Source organism: Gopherus flavomarginatus, chromosome 12 (assembly GCF_025201925.1).
Source record: "Gopherus flavomarginatus isolate rGopFla2 chromosome 12, rGopFla2.mat.asm, whole genome shotgun sequence".
NCBI classification, from domain to species: Eukaryota; Metazoa; Chordata; order Testudines; family Testudinidae; genus Gopherus; species Gopherus flavomarginatus.
Genome location: NC_066628.1, coordinates 7383451 through 7404012, shown reverse-complemented (window position 1 = coordinate 7404012; position 20562 = coordinate 7383451). Strand labels below are relative to the sequence as shown.

General features: G+C 50.3%; 1 protein-coding gene across 1 annotated transcript; it reads left to right on the top strand.

Annotated features, from left to right (window-relative positions):
- The first annotated feature begins 7837 nt into the window (after window positions 1-7837).
- Window positions 7838-20318, top strand: LOC127033305 (zinc finger protein RFP-like). Its single transcript, XM_050921286.1, has 7 exons — window positions 7838-8311; window positions 9918-10013; window positions 11023-11253; window positions 11571-11593; window positions 12331-12446; window positions 16936-16983; window positions 19586-20318. The coding sequence occupies exons 1-7, from the start codon at window positions 7895-7897 to the stop codon at window positions 20104-20106; spliced, it is 1452 nt and encodes a 483-aa protein (XP_050777243.1). The 5' UTR covers window positions 7838-7894; the 3' UTR covers window positions 20107-20318.
- The last annotated feature ends 244 nt before the right edge of the window (window positions 20319-20562 follow it).

Here is a 20562-nt window from a genome sequence, read left to right as displayed (position 1 = left end):
TAATGTAATGATGTAGTTTGTTAGTGTTTTAATAATGATTGTTATGATACCACTGATAGACACACATTCAATAATTAGAATATGAAGGAAGTGTGTGTATAAATAGGCTGGAAGTTGCCATTTTGGACGGGAGACTGAGCCAAACACACACACACCCTAGGCAGGATGGGGCAAAAAGGAGTTGGCAGTGAGTAGGAGGTGCTTGGGGGAGGGGACATGGGGGCAGAGCAGGGCAGGAAGAGGTGGAGTGTGGCGAAGTGGGGGCTTGGCCTTTGGGAAAGGGGCAGAGCCGAGAGGGGGCACCCACCGGCAAAACCAAAATTCAGCGTGGGGTGATATCAGCGGTGGTGGCGAAGGCAGCCAGGTGGGCATGTGGACGCCCTGTCCATGCCGGAAGAGTGTGCCCAGCAGCACAGCTCGCAGTTCGCTGGGCACCAGCCAGCACATGCTCTGCTCAGGATTAAACAAAGACTGTGAATGGCTAGTCAACAACAAAAGCAATTTCTCCTCCCTTGGTTTTCACACCTCAACTGCTAGAAGAGGGCCTCATCCTCCCTGATTGAACTAACCTCGTTATCTCTAGCCTGCTTCTTGCTTGCATATATATACCTGCCTCTGGAAATTTCCACTACATGCATCTGACGAAGTGGGTATTCACCCACGAAAGCTCATACTCCAATATGTCTGTTAGTCTATAAGGTGCCACAGGACTCTTTGCTGCTTTTACAGATCCAGACTAACACGGCTACCCCTCTGATACTTGAGTGGACTTACAGGCTCTGAAATTTTACATTGTTTTATTTTTGAATGCAGGTATTTTTTACATAATTCTACATTTGTAAGTTCAACTTTCACGATAAAGGGATTGGGCTACAGTACTTGTAAGAGGGGAATTGAAAAATACTATTTCTGTTGGCGGGGTTACAGTGCAGATACTTGTAATAAAAAATAAAGTGAGCACTGTGCACTTTGTAGTCTGTGTTTTAATTGAAATCAGTATATTTCAAAATGGAGACAACATCCAAAAATATTTAGACAAATAGTATTCTATTATTGTTTAACAGTTCAAATAATCGTGATTAATCAGGATTATTTTTTTTAATCACTTGAAATCCCTAGTTCCAATTGATTTCTTTGTTCAAATTATATGGTAAGAAAGAGAAAGGCAGCAATTTTTCAGTACTAGTGGCTGTGACACTTTTGTATTTTTCTGTCGGATTTTGGAAGCGAGTCATTTTTAAGTGAGCCAAGGAGGCAAGGTAGATCAGACTCCTGAAAGGGGTGCAGTGGTGGGGAAAGGCTGAGAGCCACTGGCATATAGGACTAACAGAGAGAGCCCACTGGAGAACACACAATGGGGGGGGGCACTTCAGCGGTTTACTGGACTACAACTGGGGGACAAGAACAGCACCTGCAATCCTTCAGGAAGCCAAAAGTAGAGCATGCTTTGCATTCATGAAAAGGGGGATTTCATCAGTGATGGCTGGTGACCCTGGGAGAATGCTTTAGCCATGGATTTTACCTGTTAAAGTTAAACTCAGCCTATCTGAATCCTGCTATACCTGGTGTTTGGTGTGTAACCTGTTGGTCTTATTACTTTGCTCACTATTTCTTCAATCTGAACGAATAAACTTGTTTGTTTTCACTAAAAATATATCTCAGTGCTGTGATGTTCCACTGGGGCTGGACAAGCTAGTGTTGTCCCAATGGGTTACCTGGGAATTTCTGAGTATCCAGTGGAGAGGGGCTGGACGCTACAGAAGGACACGTCAGAGGGGCTGGAAATGAGGTTGAGCCTAACGTTAATCTGTAAGGCAAAGTAAAACTGGCAGAGCCCTGATTAATTTGTGTGGGGAGGTAAAAGTCTCGGGGTGACAGGGAACTGACAACCATTGAAGCAGAAGCACATCCCCCTCACACTGAGACGGGGGGCGGGGAGGAAAGAACAAGGAGATTCAGTGTCCAGGGTGTTGGGACAGTGCTGAATTATTATGAATTACTGCGCTTCTTATTAATGAATGTGGTGGACGTGAATGTGGTACGGCTTGACATGTCTGAATTTCCTAGAGGATTCTGGGAGCAGGGCCTTCTGAGCATCAAATGGTTACTGTGGAAATTTTCTTTTCTGCGTGTCTGTTCTGTTACCAACATTTGTCAGTCAATATGCCAGCTCACTAGGTAAAAAAAAAATACCCTATAATCACGAGATCAGTGATCTTGGCACAAGCTGACCGGGGGCAAAATGGCATCACTCTGACAGCTTGAGTGAATGATTGATGACAGTGTAAATGTGGGGTGATGCCTGGTGGGTACCCCTTCTGCAGTCCCTTCCAAGTATTAATTAGGAGAAAATTAGTAATAAAATGTCCACAGGGAATATGAGTCCTTTGAAAACTACTGCCTCGTGGAATCCTTGATAGACCAGGTGACTGAGAATAGAAGACCATGAAAGAGAGAAATCCTGATTAGATCGATAGCAATACCCGCTTCGCTAGCCAATCTGAATACTGTGTGGGACCAGCATAAATATTGAAGGTTTATGCTTGGGGAACTGAGGCTCACTAAGAAGACATAAATTAGACAACCTTATACTGCTTCTGGAATTCTTTCTTAAATAAACCGTTGTGTATGGAGTCTACTGAATCTGACTTGTTGATTGGTATCGGGAAACATTCTGCCCAGCTGTGAGCCATTAAAGATCCATTTCAAGATTTGGTAGCAGGGGATGGTTACCGTGCCAGTGAAAAAGTTATCTGTTTCTGAACTGGATGGATAAGCTAAAATATTGTCTTAAGATATTAGACTCAGTGGCCGGGGAACCGAGGATTAGACCAGATTGGGTTCAGAGTGGTTACAGATTATTGGGAGAGAGGGAAATACACAGGCACGTGGAATTGAATTAGTGCTATCTCCAAGTCTATGATGATCTGCAAGTGTGAGCAAGGCGGGTTTAATCCAGAGAAGGGGGACCCCCCGAAGCCGCCGGCTATGGTAAATGAGTGCTTGTTAAGACAGGTGTTTAAAAGCTTGGGGTCTGATCCATGTGTCACTGCTGCAGTCTCCACACTGCATCAGAAAGGTCTGGACAACTTGTTGTTGGGGTATCAACAGGGCTAGTCTCCCAAGAAAGTCCAAACAGCAGCATGAGTCATCTGTGCTATGTCTCTGGCTGTAAATAAGCTCACAGAAAAGCACGATGCCTGTGAATATGAAAAGAAAAATTTGGAACCGGAATTGGAAAAACTAAAATTGCAACCTGAAAACCAGAAATGAAATCTGGGTAGTTGGATGGCAGCAAGGGTCCCTCCCAGGGCGTGGTCAGGGAGCAGAGGGGGTTGAATGGGGTTGGAGGTCCCAGGGGGCAGTCAGGGAGTAGGGGAAGGTTGGAAGGGGGTGGGGGTACCAGAGGGTGGTCAGTAGGTAGGGAGCAGGGGTGTTGGATAGGGGCAGGGGTTCCAGGGGGCAGTCAGGGTGCAGGGGGAGTGGATAGGAGGTGGGAGATCTGGGGGGCAATCAATGGGCAGGGAGCAGGGCGGGGTTGGATAGGATCTAAACTTACCATGCACAGAGCAATCGCCCTGTATCCCAGAGTCCTACAGCCCCACCCCAATGTGTGACGTATTAGTCTGAGTGCTCTTTTCTCTCTTTTTCCCCTCTAGGACATCAGAGGTACCTCAACCAGACATGTGGCTCCTTCTCACTCCCCCTCACACTTCTTGAGACTGGGCAGGGGCTTGGACACCAGGTGAAAGCCACATCTCCCCTCAGCACATTGTGGACAGGAGCCACATTTCTGCTACTTTCACTTTGTTCAAGTTAACCTCAAGGTTCTTGCCCTGTGAACAAATTGTGGATTTACTCATCCCATGGAAAAGATTATGAACTTGTTACATCGCTGGGGGACTGGCAGCCTGTAGACACTGGGGATTTAATATGGGGCTTTCACTGGCCAGGGCCGGCTTTAGGAAGCGCTGGGCCCAATTTGAACATTTTCAGTGGGGCCCCGGCAGGAATGACTAAAAAAAAAAAAAAAAAAAATGTAAAAAAAAAGCCTTTCATTTCTTAGCAACCAGTTCCCTATAAAAAGTTCTGGTTTAAGGGATGTGCCACAGTATGTATTTTTGTACCAACAGAGTTACCATATGTCGGTATTTTCCCAGGAGGAATTTTTAAAATTTAGCCTGTCGTGTCCGGGAAAATACAGATGTATGTTAACCCTACCTAAAGTTCTTTTTTAAAAAGATGGGCCTGAACTAGAAATGAGCTCTGTTTCACATGTGTGGGTCCCCACCACTCCCTGGCGGTGTGCTAGGGTGACCAGATGTTCCGATTTTATAGGGAAAGTCCCGATTTTGGGGTCTTTTTCTTATATAGGATCCTATTACCCCCCACTCCATCCCAATTTTTCACACTTGCTGTCTGGTCACCCTAGGGTGTGCACATGTGTGGGTCCCAGCTGCTCCCTGCCCTCCTCATTGAAGCAGGTGTGCAGGGTTACTGCCCTGGGAACTGCAGGGCACCAGTGGACATGGGGCTGGCTGCAGGCAGGGCAGGGGCTGACTGGAGGTAGGATCTGGGTGCAGGCAGAGCAAGGGGTGCGGGGCTGGCTGGAGACGGGGGTGTGTGGGGTGGGCTGGCTGGCTTCAGGTAGGGATGCAGGGGGTTGCGGCAGGGGTTGGCAGGGCTGGAGACAGAGGAGTGCTGGACTGGCAGGCTTCAGGCAGCAGGGTGCGGCGGGGGTTGGCTGGAGACAGGGCAGGGGGTGCGGGGCTGGTGCGGTCCAGACAGGAGGTGCAGGGTTGGTGCGGGAAGGGCAGGGGTGCGGCAGGGGCTGGCTGGAGATGGGCTGGTTGGAGACAGGGCAGGGGGTGCAGGGCTGGCTGCAGGCAAGGGCTGGTGCAGGCAGGGCAGGGGGTGCAGCAGGGGCTGGCTGTGGGCAGGGAGTGCAGCCCACCCTGTATGGAGAGTGCCCCCTCCTCCTCCATCCTCCACCAGGGTAACAGCAGCAGCCTGGGGCTCCCCTTCTTCCACTGCTCCAGCCCTGTAAATAGCCATGGGAGCCCTGAGGGAGCAGTGGGGCTCCAGCAGCTATTTAAAGGGCTGGGGCAGTAGAAGAAACGGGAGTCTTGGACTTTTTAAATAGCCCCTGGAGCCCTGCAGTCCTACCCCAGGGCTCCACCAGTGGGGCTCTGGTGGCAATTTAAAGGGCCTGGGGCTCCAGCCTCTGCTGGGAGCCCCAGGCCCTTTAAATTGCCCCCTGGGGAAGCCGGACCACCCCGATACAGCACACCGGCTCTTATCTGTACACCAAACCGGGGCTTGGGCGCGGGGCTCTCTTAGGGGCGTGGCCCGATTCAGGGGAATTGGCTGAATTGGCCTAAAGTTGGCCCTGTTCACTGCTAGGTCTCTGCTTACCATAGTCGCTGACTTTTATTTTTCCCCAGAGGGCTCCACCCCTGCTCTGCCCTCGGGACCTGCCCCCACTATGCCCCTCCCCTGAGGCCCTGCCCTCACTCCACCTCTTCCTGACCCTACTTGGCCTCCTCCCCTAAGGCCGTGCCCTCTGTCTGCCTCTTCCCGCCCCTGTGCCAACCCCTCCCTGAAGCCGCAGCCAATCTGCAGCTTGCTGCTCTCCTCCCTCACCCAGGCACCTCCCCTACCCACCAAACAGCTCATTGGCAGCCCTGCAGAACAGCTGTGGCGGGTGAGTGCTGAGCTCCCCCTATATTTTTTCTGCAGGGGTTTGAGCTCTGGGAGCACCCCTGGGGTCAGCACCTCTGCTGCTACAATCATGGGACTGAGCAGTGACCAAGTATAAACAGCAACTTACAATGAGACTTAGCCAGAGGTGAAAGTAAGCCGGTACGGTACGGTATGGCATACCAGCAAGAGCCAATACACTGCGCCAGACCGCACTGGCTTCCGCGGCAGGGCTTTAAAGGGCCGCTGCGGGGAGCCCAGAGCCAGTTGAATCCTGCCCTCAGCTCCGGTGGCTGGGCTGGGACCAGGATTTAAAGGGCTCAGAGCTCCCCGCAGCAGCAGGAGATCCAGGTCCTTTAAATCCCACCCGCAGCTCCGGCTGCCGGAGCTGTGGTGGGGATGTAAAGGGCCTGTAGCCCCAGGCCTTTTAATTTGCCCCTGAGCCCTGGGGGCTCCCAGCCACCTCTGCAGCTGAGAGCCCTGGATTGATTTAAATGCCCTGGGGCTTCCAGTCACAGCCGGTGCACCAGGGCCTTTAAATCTTGAGAGGCCCCGCCTCTTCTGGATGAGGCCACGCCCCTGTTCGGACTCCAGGAGTACCGGTAAGTCCTGTAAGTTACTTTCACCCCTGGACTTAGTCCATGTCCTGCTGTTAATGGGCAAGTCAGTAAGGCCTAAATTTATAACAGTGGCCTAATTGTGGGTGTCTCGGTTTATCTCCTCGACATACAGGAGTTCAGGGCACGTGTTCCACCTGCATTTGCAGCTGCAGCCAGAGTCAGTGGGTGCTGCGGGTGCCCAGCCCCTTGGAGAACCAGCCCCTCAGCACTTAGGTTAGTATCCCAAATTTGGACCCTAAATCAAAAGAGATTCTTGACATTTGGACCCAGCCCATCATTGTGCTCTGCTCCTGGTCCGGCCAGCAGGGCTGTTTGTGCCTCCTCCCCAGCAGCTGAAGGCACAGGGAGTGCTCCTAGGAGGGGCGGTAGGGAGTGGGGTTGGGGCAGGGACAGGCTGGAGGAGGAAAGGGTGGAAAGGGATAGGGGGTGTGGCCACGGTGAAGTTGCACCTCTTATACTCTGCTGAGCTGCAACGTCTATTAACCACGTTGTTAAACTGCTGCAACACTGGACTCGGGTAACTAGCTGCATCCACAGCAGCATCTCTGCACAGCACAGCTCCCCCGCCACAGCTGAATTCCCTCTCCTTGTCCTTAATGGCAGCTTTCCAGACTGCCCCAGGCCTCCTCAGTCTGTCTGCACATCCCCTCCTGCAGCCGCAATGGGCAAGTGGCCTAAGAGGTCTCTGTTTATCCCATACCATGTGCCCTGCAGGCCACTAGTGCGAGCTCCCCGCACACCCTCTGCCCTCGGCCATTGAGCCCCAGCCCTCATCTGAGGGACAGGAGCTTGGTCTCCCTGCAGTCCCTGGTCTCTCTGCTGGGACTGACAAAAAGGGAGAAAATGGGGGCAGGCCTTGCTGGGTGTGGTTGTGTTACAGGGGCACCTGCCCCATTAGGGCCCTGGCTGAGATCCCAGCACATTCCACAGGCCCCGGAGCCACCATCAGATGGACTTTCAGCCTGGGTCCATGTGGTGGGGGGGGAGGCACTGGGTTACTGCCCTGGGGGCGCTGCTGGGGGAGGGAGGAGATTTACCTGCTCACAGACAATTTTAACAGTTCTAAAGCTTCAACTTTTTAAATCTCAGTGTCCAGCGTCATTAAATAGTTCTGGTCTGACCAAAATATTGTCTGATCCCCCCATATTTTCCCACAGCTGTGAATATTTTAATTAGAATGAAATGCTTAAAACCTAGATTGTTGTGAAAGTTTAAATCAATAAATATAAAAATTGCTTAAAATAAACATTATCTGTCAAAATTATATATTATAAAAAAATTCTGCGCAGCCTGACTATCGCTCCTTAGACACCCAGCTCCTGCTCCTCCAGGTTCAGTCTCACTTTGCCTCAGTGACTCTCCCCACTAGCTCAGGGGCTGATTGCAGGACGGGAGCCCTAGTGGTAAATTTTTTACCAAAGCCTCCAGGGGTGAAATTGGCTGGGTTCTTCCTGCTCAGCAAACAGCATGAGTCATTTTCAGGCAAGGATCCACCCCCTTGCGGCTGCAGGCGGGGCACAGTTTGAATTCAGGAATTTGAAACAAAGCCTGTTACAAACTGCCCAGAGGGAGCCATGGCTGCAGAGAACCCCCTGGAAAGTCTCCAGGAGGAAGCGACATGTCCCGTCTGTCTGGAGTATTTCACAGAACCTGTCACTCTGGAGTGTGGGCACAATTTCTGCCGAGCCTGCATCAGCCAGTGCTGGGAGGGATCCGATACAGCCGCCTCCTGCCCTCAGTGCAGAGAAACTGTGCAACAGAGAAACCTCAGGCCCAACAGGCAGCTGGCAAATGTCCTAGAAATTGCCAAGCGGCTGAGTTTACAGGCAGCAAAGGGAAGAGGAGGGGACGGGGTGTGTGGGGAACACCAGGAGGCTCTGAAACTGTTCTGTGAAGAGGATCAAAGCCCCATCTGTGTGATCTGCAGAGAGTCCCGGGCTCACCGCACTCACATGGTGGTTCCCATACAGGAGGCTGCCCAAGAGTACAAGGTACCGAGTTCCTGTCCAGTCTAGTGAGTAATAACTTTGGATGTTAATTACAGGTTAATGGTGTAACTGCATCATTCAGCTGTGTGTAGCCTTCACTGCATGAAAGCTGATATGGGGAGTTACAAGCTGTGGCTGGTATTACTGGTTGTATCACAGTGTTTACTGATATTTGCATCCCCTACAGACCCCAGATGAGCTCTGACCTCAATTGTGGGGGGCCTTGCACAAAATCCAGTGAGGGCCAGTCCCTACCCTGAGCCATTTGCAGTCCAACTGGACAAGACAGACAAAGAGTGGGAGGGGAAACTGAGGCACAGTGAGGGGAAGTGACTTGTCCAAGGTGATTCAGCAGATCAGAGTGGGATATAAAAACCTGGTTTTCCAAGGTCCAGTTCAGTGCCCTAACCACTAGCTACTCTGCCCCTTTCAGCAGCACTGAGCAGTGATGAAGTGCAGAGATTAGGAGGAAAAGACTCCTTGATACAGGTCTAGGCCCAGCAGGGAGATGAGGTTTCCCACTGGGATTCTGAAGTCCTGTGCTGCTCCACAAGGAGTTAAACTCAGATGGTGCCGGCCTCCACTAGAGATCACTGGGTTAAACACTGTGTGGAACCCCTTGAGTCCACACCCACAAGGGCTCCAGACAGCTCAGGTCCATGCCAAGTACCACTGGGATTCGACTTATCTTCAGCAAAAGTAAGCCCTGGGCAGTGCGGACCTGTGTCAGTCTGACCTGTTCTCGTCTGTTCATGGGCAAGGACCAACCAAGGTGGTTCCATTAGTCCCACCGGGCAGCCTTTTATAATCTCCCAGAAGCCACTGCTTCTGGAGTCTTTGCTGGGGACGGTGGGGTAGCTGCCCAGAGGCCATTGCCACAGAAAGGGACTAGGACAACACTAGGGCCAACCCCAGCTATTCCTAACACAAACCAACACATCTAATGGGCTTTGCCCTAGACCTTAGGTCAGTGCTGTCCAACCTGTCCCATCCCCAGGGGGTATAGGGCTGAAAGTCAATGGAGTTGGATTCCTTTGAGCATCCCGGCCTATATAGCTGCCCCCGGAGGCTTCTGGGATTGGTATCACTGTTTCTGAAATCTGCTCAAAAACAGCTTTATAAATTCACCACCATGGGACACCAGTTTCCTGCTGGTTTAAATTGATGGAGAAAGTGGATGTAACAACTCAACTCTGAATATAAAACACTTCCAATTTCCATAAATAAGGTTTCATTCCCTTGGTGTCTCTGAGGTCCTACCTCTAGAACGACCCACTGTTGTACACAGTATTGTAACTGCGTTGGTCCCGGGGTATTAGAGAGACAAGGTAGGTGAAGTAATATCTGCTCATGGCCAGCTTCTGTGGGTGAACGACAAGCTTTCAAGCTTACACAGAGCTCTTCTTCAGACCCGGGAAAGAGTATGTTCCCCAGAGCTGAGTTGTGTGTAACTCTGTAACCAATAGGAGCTGGGCCAGCAGAAGATATTCCTTTACCCACCTAGTCTATCTAGGACAACTGACTGTTATCTTGAATTTTGGGTGGAAAAACACCTCATCCACCCCCTACAATCCTCAAAATAACCCACCAAATCATTTCTGTTTGTCAGGAAAAAATACAAGCCCATTTGAAGACTCTGAGGGAAGAGAGAGAAAAGCTGCTGGGATTTCAAGTGACTGGAGAGAAGAGAAGCCAGGAGTATCTGGTAGGTGCCTATTGTTCTTCACCTGCTGGGACATGGAGGTGGGAGGGATGTTTATTGGTAGATTTCTCTGTGGTCTTGTGTGTGTTTCTCCATGATCATGGGATACTGTGTGTGTGTGTGTGTGTATGTGTGTGTACAGGTGTGCATATCACAAATGTTCTCTCCCTGGAGAAAGACAACAGCATCTTCTGCAGGTTCTACGATACATTTTAATTAATGAGTTAATTACTACCCCTTGTGACTTTCACAACATTTCTCCCAAACTGCACTGACTATATCGCAGTAGACATGGAGATCGCCCTTTCAGAGAGATTGGAGCCAAATGGGAAGCTGTAAGAAAATCCTCTCCCTTGTGATCACAATGTATAGTCAAGTGTCAGGATGTGAAGAATGGTGGGTTTTGAACCTCAGTCCACAGAGACTGTCATTACAACCCAACTGCTCTCCAGAGCCAGCAGGGGAGGAGTTAGTGGAACTCCCAGCAGAGGATCTGCCTACCAAGCTCCCGATTTGGAGCAGACGTTTGAATGCATGAATTACACCAGCAGGAGTCAAGTGAAGTTGTCCAAACAACTGAGTGAACTTCCGATCTGCTGCTGGACTGGACCCTGATTCTGGCATGGCCCTGGCATTGTCCCTGACTCAGGTTTGACCTGCAGTACTGTTATCTGACTCCAGCTTAACCCTTCGTGTGGCTGCCCTGACTCCAACTCCAGACCCGATCCCTGGTGTGACTCCAGACACTGATTCTGACTCAGCCATCGGCATGACTCCTGAGCTCGACTGTAGCCCCAACCCTCGCTGAGATCCTGACTTTGACTCCGGCTCTGATTTTGGCTGCAGTTCCCGATTTCCAACTGCAGCTCTGAGCACTAGGCCTGATGGCTCATGTCCTGGTCTCTACACAGATGTGTTAGAGATTGTAAAGAAACTCTCTCTTGTAAGATTGTATAGAAGGTTATCAGGCTACTTCCATGTTCCTGACCAGCCCTTTCCTTATTTCTTATAGAAACAGACAGAAACTGAGAGGCAGAAGATTGTGTCTGAATTTCAGCAACTCCAGCAGTTCCTGGAGGAGCAAGAGCGACTCCTGCTGGCCCAGCTGAAGAAGCTGGACGACGAGATTGTGAAGATACAGAATGAAAATATCACCAAACTCTCTGAGGAGATTTCCCATCTCAGTGAACTGATCAGTGAGATGGAGGGAAAGTGTCAGAAGCCAGCAAGTGAATTCCTGCAGGTGAGATTGAACTGGAAACATCTCAAATCCCAACACAGGGACAGGACAATTCCTGAACTAGGGGCACAGGGATCCAGCAGTCAGAGGTCTCAGTGTAACTCAGTGTGTGCATTGCTGAAATGTGAATGACGATTGTTCTTTGCAGGCTCACAGACACATTGATATTAGAGATGGAAAAGCCCCATTAGCTCAGTGAAACCGTGGCCCTGGGGCCAGAGCAGGGCTGATTTTCCCTATATTTGCAAAATCCGTTGCCTGGAATCCCAAGTGTGTGTGAGGTGGTACTGAGATTTATTTTTAATCTCTCTCTCCTCTAGGATGTCAGAAGCACCTTAAGCAGGTACGTGGCTCTCTCACTCCCACACATACTTGGCAATGCCGGGAAAGAGCATGGAGATGATGTTAGCACTGCATCTCCAGAGCAACATGTGTGGGGAAGGTCACATTTTGGATATAAATTTCTCAGGTAAACTTAATCCTGCGGTTCTCACCCTGGTTCAGAAGACTCTGGAATTCTCCATTCAGTGGCAAGGCCTGACCTCATGTGTTTCCTAGAGATGTCACCTCCCTGGGTGACTGGCTGCCTCAGGATTGTGGGGATGGAATATGGGCCTGTCACTGCTGGGGCCCTGGTTACCATTCAGCCCAGGGCAGCAGGGGTCAAGAGTCTTTCCCACCAGAGTTTTTCCCAGCCTGAGGGTTGTTAGGAGACCTGTGAGGAATGAGCTAGGGAAGGGGGAGTTGGTGTCTCAGTCTAGTTCTTAGTGGACAGATTTCTACAGCACTTCACATAGGAACCTCCTGTCCCTCAGAGAATGGCGGCCAAGGAGTAAATTGACCATAGAGACTCAATTCCCCTTTTGTCCCCAGAGCTGATCTCTCCAGACCAGAGTTGCACAATATTAATGAATCCTTTGAAGGGAAGGTTGTATGGCCGTGGCCTGTGTTGCACCTGCTTTGAGGCTGGGAGAAGTCGAGGAATTTAAACTCCAGGCACATTAGAGCAGCAACTCTCTAGCCAGAACTTATAGTGAGTCACACAGTGAAATATAATCACATGAAATATTTTCTCTCTAGGTGTGAGAAGGGGAAGTTCCAACAGCCAAAGGAGATTTCTCCTGAACTGGAAGAGCGAGTCAGCAACTTCTCCCAGAAAATCTTTGTGGTTTCAGAGACTCTGAGGAAGTTCAAAGGTACCTAAAATGGATCTAAGAATGCAAATTGGGATGAGCTTCTGAGACTGTGGGAAGAAAATGTTGCTGGTCAATTGGGTCACACTTAGATGATGCTTCTATTTAATTGTTGGGTGTGAATGCCAGATACTTGGGTCCAAAACACTCCAGTTGATTCATTCAAACCTTTGTTTGCACCAAAAACATACCTTTCAATTACAGTTACAAAATAAGAAATGACTCATAGACTTTAACTTCAGAAGGGATCATCATGATCCATCTGCTCTGACCTCCTGTAAACTTTGGCTGACTTACTGAAGTCCTCAAATACTGATTTAAAGACTTCAAGTTACAGAGAGTCCACCATTTATTGTAAAAAGAACAGGAGTACTTGTGGCACCTTAGAGACTAACAAATTTATTTCAGCATGAGCTTTCGTGAGCTACAGCTCACTTCTTCAGATGTAGCTCACAAAAGCTCATGCTGAAATAAATTTGTTAGTCTCTAAGGTGCCACAAGTACTCCTGTTCTTTTTGCGGATACAGACTAACACGGCTGCCACTCTGAAACCACCATTTATTGTAGTTTAACATCTGTAAATGATATGTGCCCCATATGGAAGAGGAAGGGGGAAAAAAAAACAACCAACCAAACAGGATCTCTGGCAATTTGACTTGCTGGAAAATTCCTTCCCTATTTCAAATATGTTGGTTAGCTGAACTCTCAGCATTTCAGCAAGACCCAACAATCAGACACGTGGGAAAAATTTGTCTCTAACTCAGAGCCCTCCCCGTCTAGTGGCCCATCACCAGCCACTGGGATATTTGCTACCAGCCACTGCATATAGAAAGAAGTTCTGGCCAGTTCCCTTCTTCTGGGGCATAGGTGGGTCATGGGGGATTTCTCCTATGATGTTCTGATTACTCCTTACAATGTCTGACATATTATACGCATCCAAATTGCATATTTACTAGTTCTTTTCCAATCACCTTTGAGTGATATGAATATTAAATATCTTATATAGGTCATACACTGCATATGCATGAACATTTCATTGGCAGGGCTTTTTTTGTTCAAGCTATTTTCATGTTCTTGTTCTCTTCTCTCATTGGTTTATTACCACTGATTATGCACACATCACTTTGACCTTTGTCTCCACACAGGGGGTAATGGACTTCTCTGTGGCTGGATGCACAGTCCTCCTCAGCCCAGCTCCAGCCCTTCAGTGCCACCCCCCTCTGCCCAGCCTCCCTCAGCCTAGCTCCAGCCCCTCAGTGCTACCCCTCCCCCAGCTGCATAGACCCCCTCAGCCTAGCTCTCCAGCAGCAGCAGGGATGAGAGACAATGGGAAGCCACTTCAGGGATCCACTAGAAGTGAGTCCCCCGCCCCACCCCGCCAAGAATTTGTTCCACCTTGTCCCTGCTCACAACAGACCTTCACCCACAGCCAGAGCTTGTCCCTATATCCTGGTCAGGAGGCAGAAGAGGTTCCCACCCACCCTGGGATAACTCCTGCCCAGAGAGGGGTGCCCTGATCACCATGAGGGGGTGGGAAACCCTGCTCCCCTGAGAGACCCCCCTCCTCTGCTTCCCACATCCTGTGACATGATGGGGGATCTCCCATGTAAGGGACACAGACAGGGGAGAGATATGGGGTAAGTGGTGTAAAGGTGGGACACACACACTCCTCCCCCCCATAAGACATATTATTTAAACAAGAAAAATAGTAGTGACAAGAATGCACTGAAATATGGTTTTAGGATAAATATTTATTTCAATGCCCCCATCCTAAAAAAAAAAAATTGACTGCGGCAGTGAGGTTCATTCAAAAACACTAAAGTGAATTGAATTTATTATTATTATTATTATTATTGTTTATTATTTATTAACTACCTAGCTAGGTTATGTTTTTTTCAGTGTGGAAAATTGCGTTATTTTATGGGTTGAATGATGACTGAATGACATAACACCCCGCCAATGTCCATCACTAAGTCCAGTAATTTTGTCAAGTGTCCGTCTCACAACATGATGCTCCCTACCCCAGGCTAAAGGGACCAAAGTGTGTAAAGTTACTTTTATGACAAAGTCTTTGTATGATCTGGGTCTGGGTTACGACAAAAGGCAGTGAGTGAATGAGACAAACCAACTGGAGTCTGAGGGGAGGAGGGAATTATGAGGGGAAAAGTAAATCTCTTACAGATTGTCTGTAACAACTGAGGAGAGTTGGCAGTTTTTCAAAGGGACGCTATTAAGGGCCCAAAAGCAAGCTATTCCGATGGTTAGGAAAGATAGAAAATGTGGCAAAAGACTACCTTGGCTTAACCATGAGATCTTGCGTGACCTACAAAATAAAAAGGCATCATATAAAAAACGGAAACTAGGTCAGATTACAAAGGACGAATATAGGCAAATAACACAGGAATGCAGAGGCAAGATTAGAAAGGCAAAGGCACAAAATGAGCTCAAACTAGCTATGGGAATAAAGGGAAACAAGAAGACTTTTTATCAATACATTAGAAGCAAGAGGAAGACCAAGGACAGGGTAGGCCCACTGCTCAGGGAGGAGGGGGAAACAGTAACGGGAGACTTGGAAATGGCAGAGATGCTTAATGACTTCTTTGTTTTGGTCTTCACTGAGAAGTCTGAAGGAATGTCTAATATAGTGAATGCTTACGGGAAGAGGGTAGGTTTAGAAGAGAAAATTAAAAAAGAGCAAGTAAAAAATCACTTAGAAAAGTTAGATGCCTGCAAGTCACCAGGGCCTGATGAAATGCATCCTAGAATACTCAAGGAGTTAATAGAGGAGGTATCTGAGCCTCTAGCTATTATCTTTGGGAAATCATGGGAGACGGGGAGATTCCAGAAGACTGGAAGGGGGCAAATATAGTGCCCATCTATAAAAAGGGAAATAAAAACAACCCAGGAAACTACAGACCAGTTAGTTTAACTTCTGTGCCAGGGAAGATAATGGAGCAGGTAATTAAAGAAATCATCTGCAAACACTTGGAAGTGGTAAGGTGATAGGGAATAGCCAGCATGGATTTGTAAAGAACAAATCGTGTCAAACTAATCTGATAGCATTCTTTGATAGGATAACGAGCCTTGTGGATAAGGGAGAAGCGGTGGATGTGATATACCTAGACTTTAGTAAGGCATTTGATACGGTCTCACATGATATTCTTATAGATAAACTAGGAAAGTACGGGGCTACTATAAGGTGGGTGCATAACTGGCTGGATAACCGTACTCAGAGAGTAGTTATTAATGGCTCCCAATCCTGCTGGAAAGGTATAACAAGTGGGGTTCCGCAGGGGTTCTTTTTTGGGACCGCCTCTGTTCAATATCTTCATCAACGATTTAGATGTTGGCATAGAAAGTACGCTTATTAAGTTTGCGGACAATACCAAACTGGGAGGGATTGCAACTGTTTTGGAGGACAGGGTCAAAATTCAAAATGATCTGGACAAATTGGAGAAATGGTCTGAGGTAAACAGGATGAAGTTCAATAAAGATAAATGCAAAGTGCTCCACTTAGGAAGGAACAATCAGTTTCACACATACAGAATGGGAAGAGACTGTCTAGGAAGGAGTATGGCAGAAAGAGATCTAGTGGTCATAGCAGACTACAAGCTTAATATGAGTCAACAGTGTGATGCTGTTGCAAAAAAAGCAAACGTGATTCTGGGATGCATTAACAGGTGTGTTGTAAACAAGACACGAGAAGTCATTCTTCCGCTTTACTCTGCGCTGGTTAGGCCTCAACTGGAATATTGTGTCCAGTTCTGGGCACCGCATTTCAAGAAAGATGTGGAGAAATTGGAGAGGGTCCAGAGAAGAGCAACAAGAATGATTAAAGGTCTTGAGAACATGACCTATGAAGGAAGGCTGAAGGAATTGGGTTTGTTTAGTTTGGAAAAGAGAAGACTGAGAGGGGACATGATAGCAGTTTTGAGGTATCTAAAAGGGTGTCATCAGGAGGAGGGAGAAAACTTGTTCACCTTAGCCTCCAATGATAGAACAAGAAGCAATGGGCTTAAACTGCAGCAAGGGAGATTTAGGTTGGACATTAGGAAAAAGTTCCTAACTGTCAGGATAGTTAAACACTGGAATAGATTGCCTAGGGAAGTTGTGGAATCTCCATCTCTGGAGGTATTTAAGAGTAGGTTAGATAAATGTCTATTAGGGATGGTCTAGACAGTATTTGGTCCTGCCATGAGGGCAAGGGACTGGACTCGATGACCTCTCGAGGTCCCTTCCAGTCCTAGAGTCTATGAATCTATGAGTCCTGGGATAGTTGTGATGCTTCAAGGATATTGTTTCCATTGCTGGGAAATGCCTGAATGAGAGAGGAAATAGAAGGTTTCAGTTAGTTTATATTAAATGCCTGAGTGTGTCTCTGGGCCTCTCGCTCTGTTTCTCTGTCATGATGAAAACACAGTTCTATGCGATCAGAGTGGGGACGCTGTTATAAATATGATAGCCTGAAATCTCGTCTCCTTTCCCCCGCCAGACACTCTGGAGACACGAATTGAGGAATTCCTAGGAGCATACAGACAGGGTGAGTTTGCAGCTGGAGATTGTCTTTACATTATGAGAAAATGCCAGTGAAAACATCTTCATGAGATTATAACTAAAGTTACCAAAAAAATCAACACACACACAGCCCTAAAAATAACCCATTAAACAGCGAGGAGATCCAGGGGCACTGGAACATGGACGGCCAGGGGGCCAAGCCCACCCACTTTTTAACATGGGCATAGTTTGGGGATAGCAGGCCATGTTCCCCCCCGCCCTCCCAAACTGCAAGCCTTGGGCAGGGGTGGAGCATAGCAGGCAATGACTGTGCTTCGTTGAGGGGCAGCTGATCAGCTTCCCCTTTTTAGCGCAGCTTCTTCCCGGTGCTGGCCCCTCTCAGTGGCCCCCCTCCTGCTCCTCTTCCCCCTGGACCCTCCACCTGCCCTGAGTGGTGCACACCAGAGAGAGGGGATATGGGAAGATGGAGGATCAGGGGCTCTCCAGAGTGGCCAAGGCTCCTATCCTGGCCAGGGGCAGGGCCTTGGCGGGAAGATGAAGAGTGGGGCAGGGTCCTGGAGAGGGCAGAGCGACCTAGTACCTCTCTCCCCAACTTCTACCAAGGTGCTGGAACACCTGGGATGATCCCAAGCTGACATCACACAAATAGTTCTAGGGTGACCAGAAGAGAGACATGAAATATCGGGACGCGGGTATGTGTGTGTGTGTGCCGCTGGAGCAAAAAAAAAAAACCCCAAGAGCCGGCGGCAGAGGGGGGAAAAGAAAACAACAAGAGCCGCCGGAGCATAGGAAAAATTGGTGGGGGCTGAGAACCCACCGGCAGCTCCACGCCCTGTCCCTCAGCACCAGCTCACCTCCGCTCCGCCTCCACCTCCCCTGAGCAGGCTGCCACGTCCTGCTTCCCCCCCGCCCCACCTCCAGCGCTTACTCTGCATACAGCTGATTAGCGCAGGCCTGGGAGGGATGGGGAGGAGGAGGAATGCGGTGTGCTTGAGGAAGAAGTGGGGCCTGGGTGGGGAATTTGGGGAGGGATCCAATGGGGGAGGGAAGAGGCGGAGTTGGGGTGGAGCCGGGCAGAGTTGAGGCGTGGGGGGAGTGAGCCTGTGTGCCAGAGGGCAAAATATCAAGACAATTTGCATCCCGACCGATATTTGGTTGGGACGCAGGACAAACAAGTAAATATCGGGACAGTCTCGATAAAATCTGGATGTCTGGTCATCCTAAATAGCCATGACACTGACCTTAGTGCTGAGTTCATGCCCACGCTGCTGAATAGAAACACTCTCCCTGAGCAGCACCCAAACAGAGCTCCCTGCCCTGAGGGCTGACACATCCCTCCACGGCCGCCCAGAGGATTCAGGGGGCCTGGGGTCTTCAGCGGTGGGGGGCCCCCGCTTTGGCAGTAGTTTGGCGGCAGGGGGTCCTTCCACTCTGAGACCCACTGCCGAAGTGCCCCGAAGACCTACAGCGGGGGCTCCCCGCCGCCTAATTGCCACAGAAGACCCAGCACTTTGGCAGCGGGTCCCGCTTTGGCGGTAATTTGGTGGCAGGGGGTCCTTCCACCCCGATGCAGAAGGACCCCCCGCCGCCGAAGACCTGGAGCGGAAGAAGCTCCGAAGCCCCCGGAGTGAGTGAAGGACCCCACTCCAGGGGCCCCGAAAAACTCTTGTGGGGGCCCCTGTGGTGCCCGGGGCAAATTGCCCCACTTGCGCCCCCTCCCCCCCCAGGCAGCCCTGCATCCCTCTGCTTTATCCCAGTGCGGGGAGGGGGTTTCCCCATCGCTCTTCTCCAACATCCTGCCTTTCCTTTGGGCAGGGTTGGGCTGCTCCCTGCTTCCTGGATTGGGGAGATGCTCTCCCTGTGATGCTGGCAGCTTTTCCCTTCTCTCTAGGCTGGGGATGGGGCTCCCCCACCCAATGCCACCTCCTACTCTCTGGTTTAAAGCAGCTCTTCCCCAATGCTACACCTTCCTCTCTGTTCCCTGGCCTGGGAGTGGAGACTGCATTAGAGGAGGGAGATTCCCTCTGGACTTCAAAACCGTACCTGCTTCCTCTGCTCCCTCCTCACTAACAGTGGTGGATCCAGCTATTCTGCCTCCCCAAGCACGGCAGGCAGGCTGCCTTCGGCGGCTTGCCTGTGGGAGGTCCCCGGTCCTGCAGCTTGAGTGTACCCACTGCCAAATTGCCGCCGAAGCAGCGGGACTGGCGGACCTCCCGCAGGCATGCCACCAAAGGTTGCCTGCTGCTGCCCTCGCAGCGACCAGCAATGCGCCCCCCCGCGGCTTGTCGCCCCAGGCATGCGTTTGGAGCACTGGTACCTGGAGCTGCCACTGCTCACTGAAGCCTTTCTTGATGTGTCCCTCATGCTGGTAATGGAACAGAACAACAGGGGTAGCTGGGACCTGAAGCTTATGCAAGCAAATGGGAAACTAATTAATTGGGTCTCCTTACAGAGACTGAGGAACTGCAGTGACATCCCTGTTCAGTCTCTGGTGCCCAGAACAGGAGCAACTCCCTCCGATCCAGGCCTGTCCCAGCCAGGACAGGGCTGCTGGGGAGCTTGAAAAATGGTCCCAGCCTCCCCCAGAGCCAAGCTCTGCCCCTAACACTCTGATTCTCTCTCCCCAGTGATTGTGACTGTGACTTTGGATCCAGAAACGGCTCATCCCAAACTCATCCTGTCTGAGGATCGGAAACATGTGAGATACGGAGACATATGCCAGCAACTGCCCAGCAACCCTGAGAGATTTGACACTAAGCCCTGTGTGCTGGGCTGTGAGGGATTCACCTCGGGGAGACATTGCTGGGAGGTGGAGGTGGGGGCCGGGCAATACTGGGCTGTGGGGGTGGCCAGCGAGTCTGTGGGGAGGAAGGGAGAGATCAGCCGTAGCCCTGAGGGGGGGATCTGGGCTGTGGAGTGCTGGGGGGGTCAGTTCCGGGCTCTCACCTCCCCTGTGACCCCCCTGCCCCTGAGCCGGGTCCCCAGCAGGATCCGGGTTTGTCTGGACTGTGACCGGGGGCAGGTGACATTTATCGATGCTGGTGACGAGGCCCCGATCTTCACTTTCCCGCCGGGCTCTGTCCCTGGGGGGAGAATCCGACCCTGGTTCTGGGTAGGGCGGGGAGCCCGACTCAGACTGTGTCCCTGAGACACACAGCAAAGAGGGGAACAGGAATTCAGCCTCTCTAGCCTCATGGACCCAAGTCTCTTAGATCTTGGAGGACTCCCATCTACCCAGCCCCTTTCTCTTCATTTCTATGGCTGCTGGAAGCACCTCCCCCTCCCTCTTTGCAGCCTCAGCGAGGGAGGGGGAGGGGAAAAACTGCTGGGGCTGCAGCAGGGGAAGAGGAGCCCAGAGGGGCAGAGGTGGGGGCTGGGCAGGGGGTAGCACTAACAGCCAGGCAGGGGACAGGTGGAGGTGGGGGTGGCAGGGACACAGCATGAATCAATCAGGATTTGGGGGGTTGGGGAGAAGCGGCAGCTGCAGGGAGCGTTTTGTACAGTTCTGTGTCCTTAGATCGCACTGGGGGCTCCCAGCCCATGATCAGCACGAGGGGAAGGGATAAGATTAGGGAAAGAAGAGAGCAGCCGATGGGGATGATCT

Bases quoted from the DNA above. Each gene is read 5' to 3' on its own strand.
- LOC127033305 (XM_050921286.1), top strand. From the start codon at position 7,895: ATGGCTGCAGAGAACCCCCTGGAAAGTCTCCAGGAGGAAGCGACATGT. The intron at 11,594-12,330 runs GTACGTGGCTCT...TTTTCTCTCTAG, and splicing joins GTCAGAAGCACCTTAAGCAG to GTGTGAGAAGGGGAAGTTCC. The intron at 16,984-19,585 runs GTGAGTTTGCAG...CTCTCTCCCCAG, and splicing joins CCTAGGAGCATACAGACAGG to TGATTGTGACTGTGACTTTG.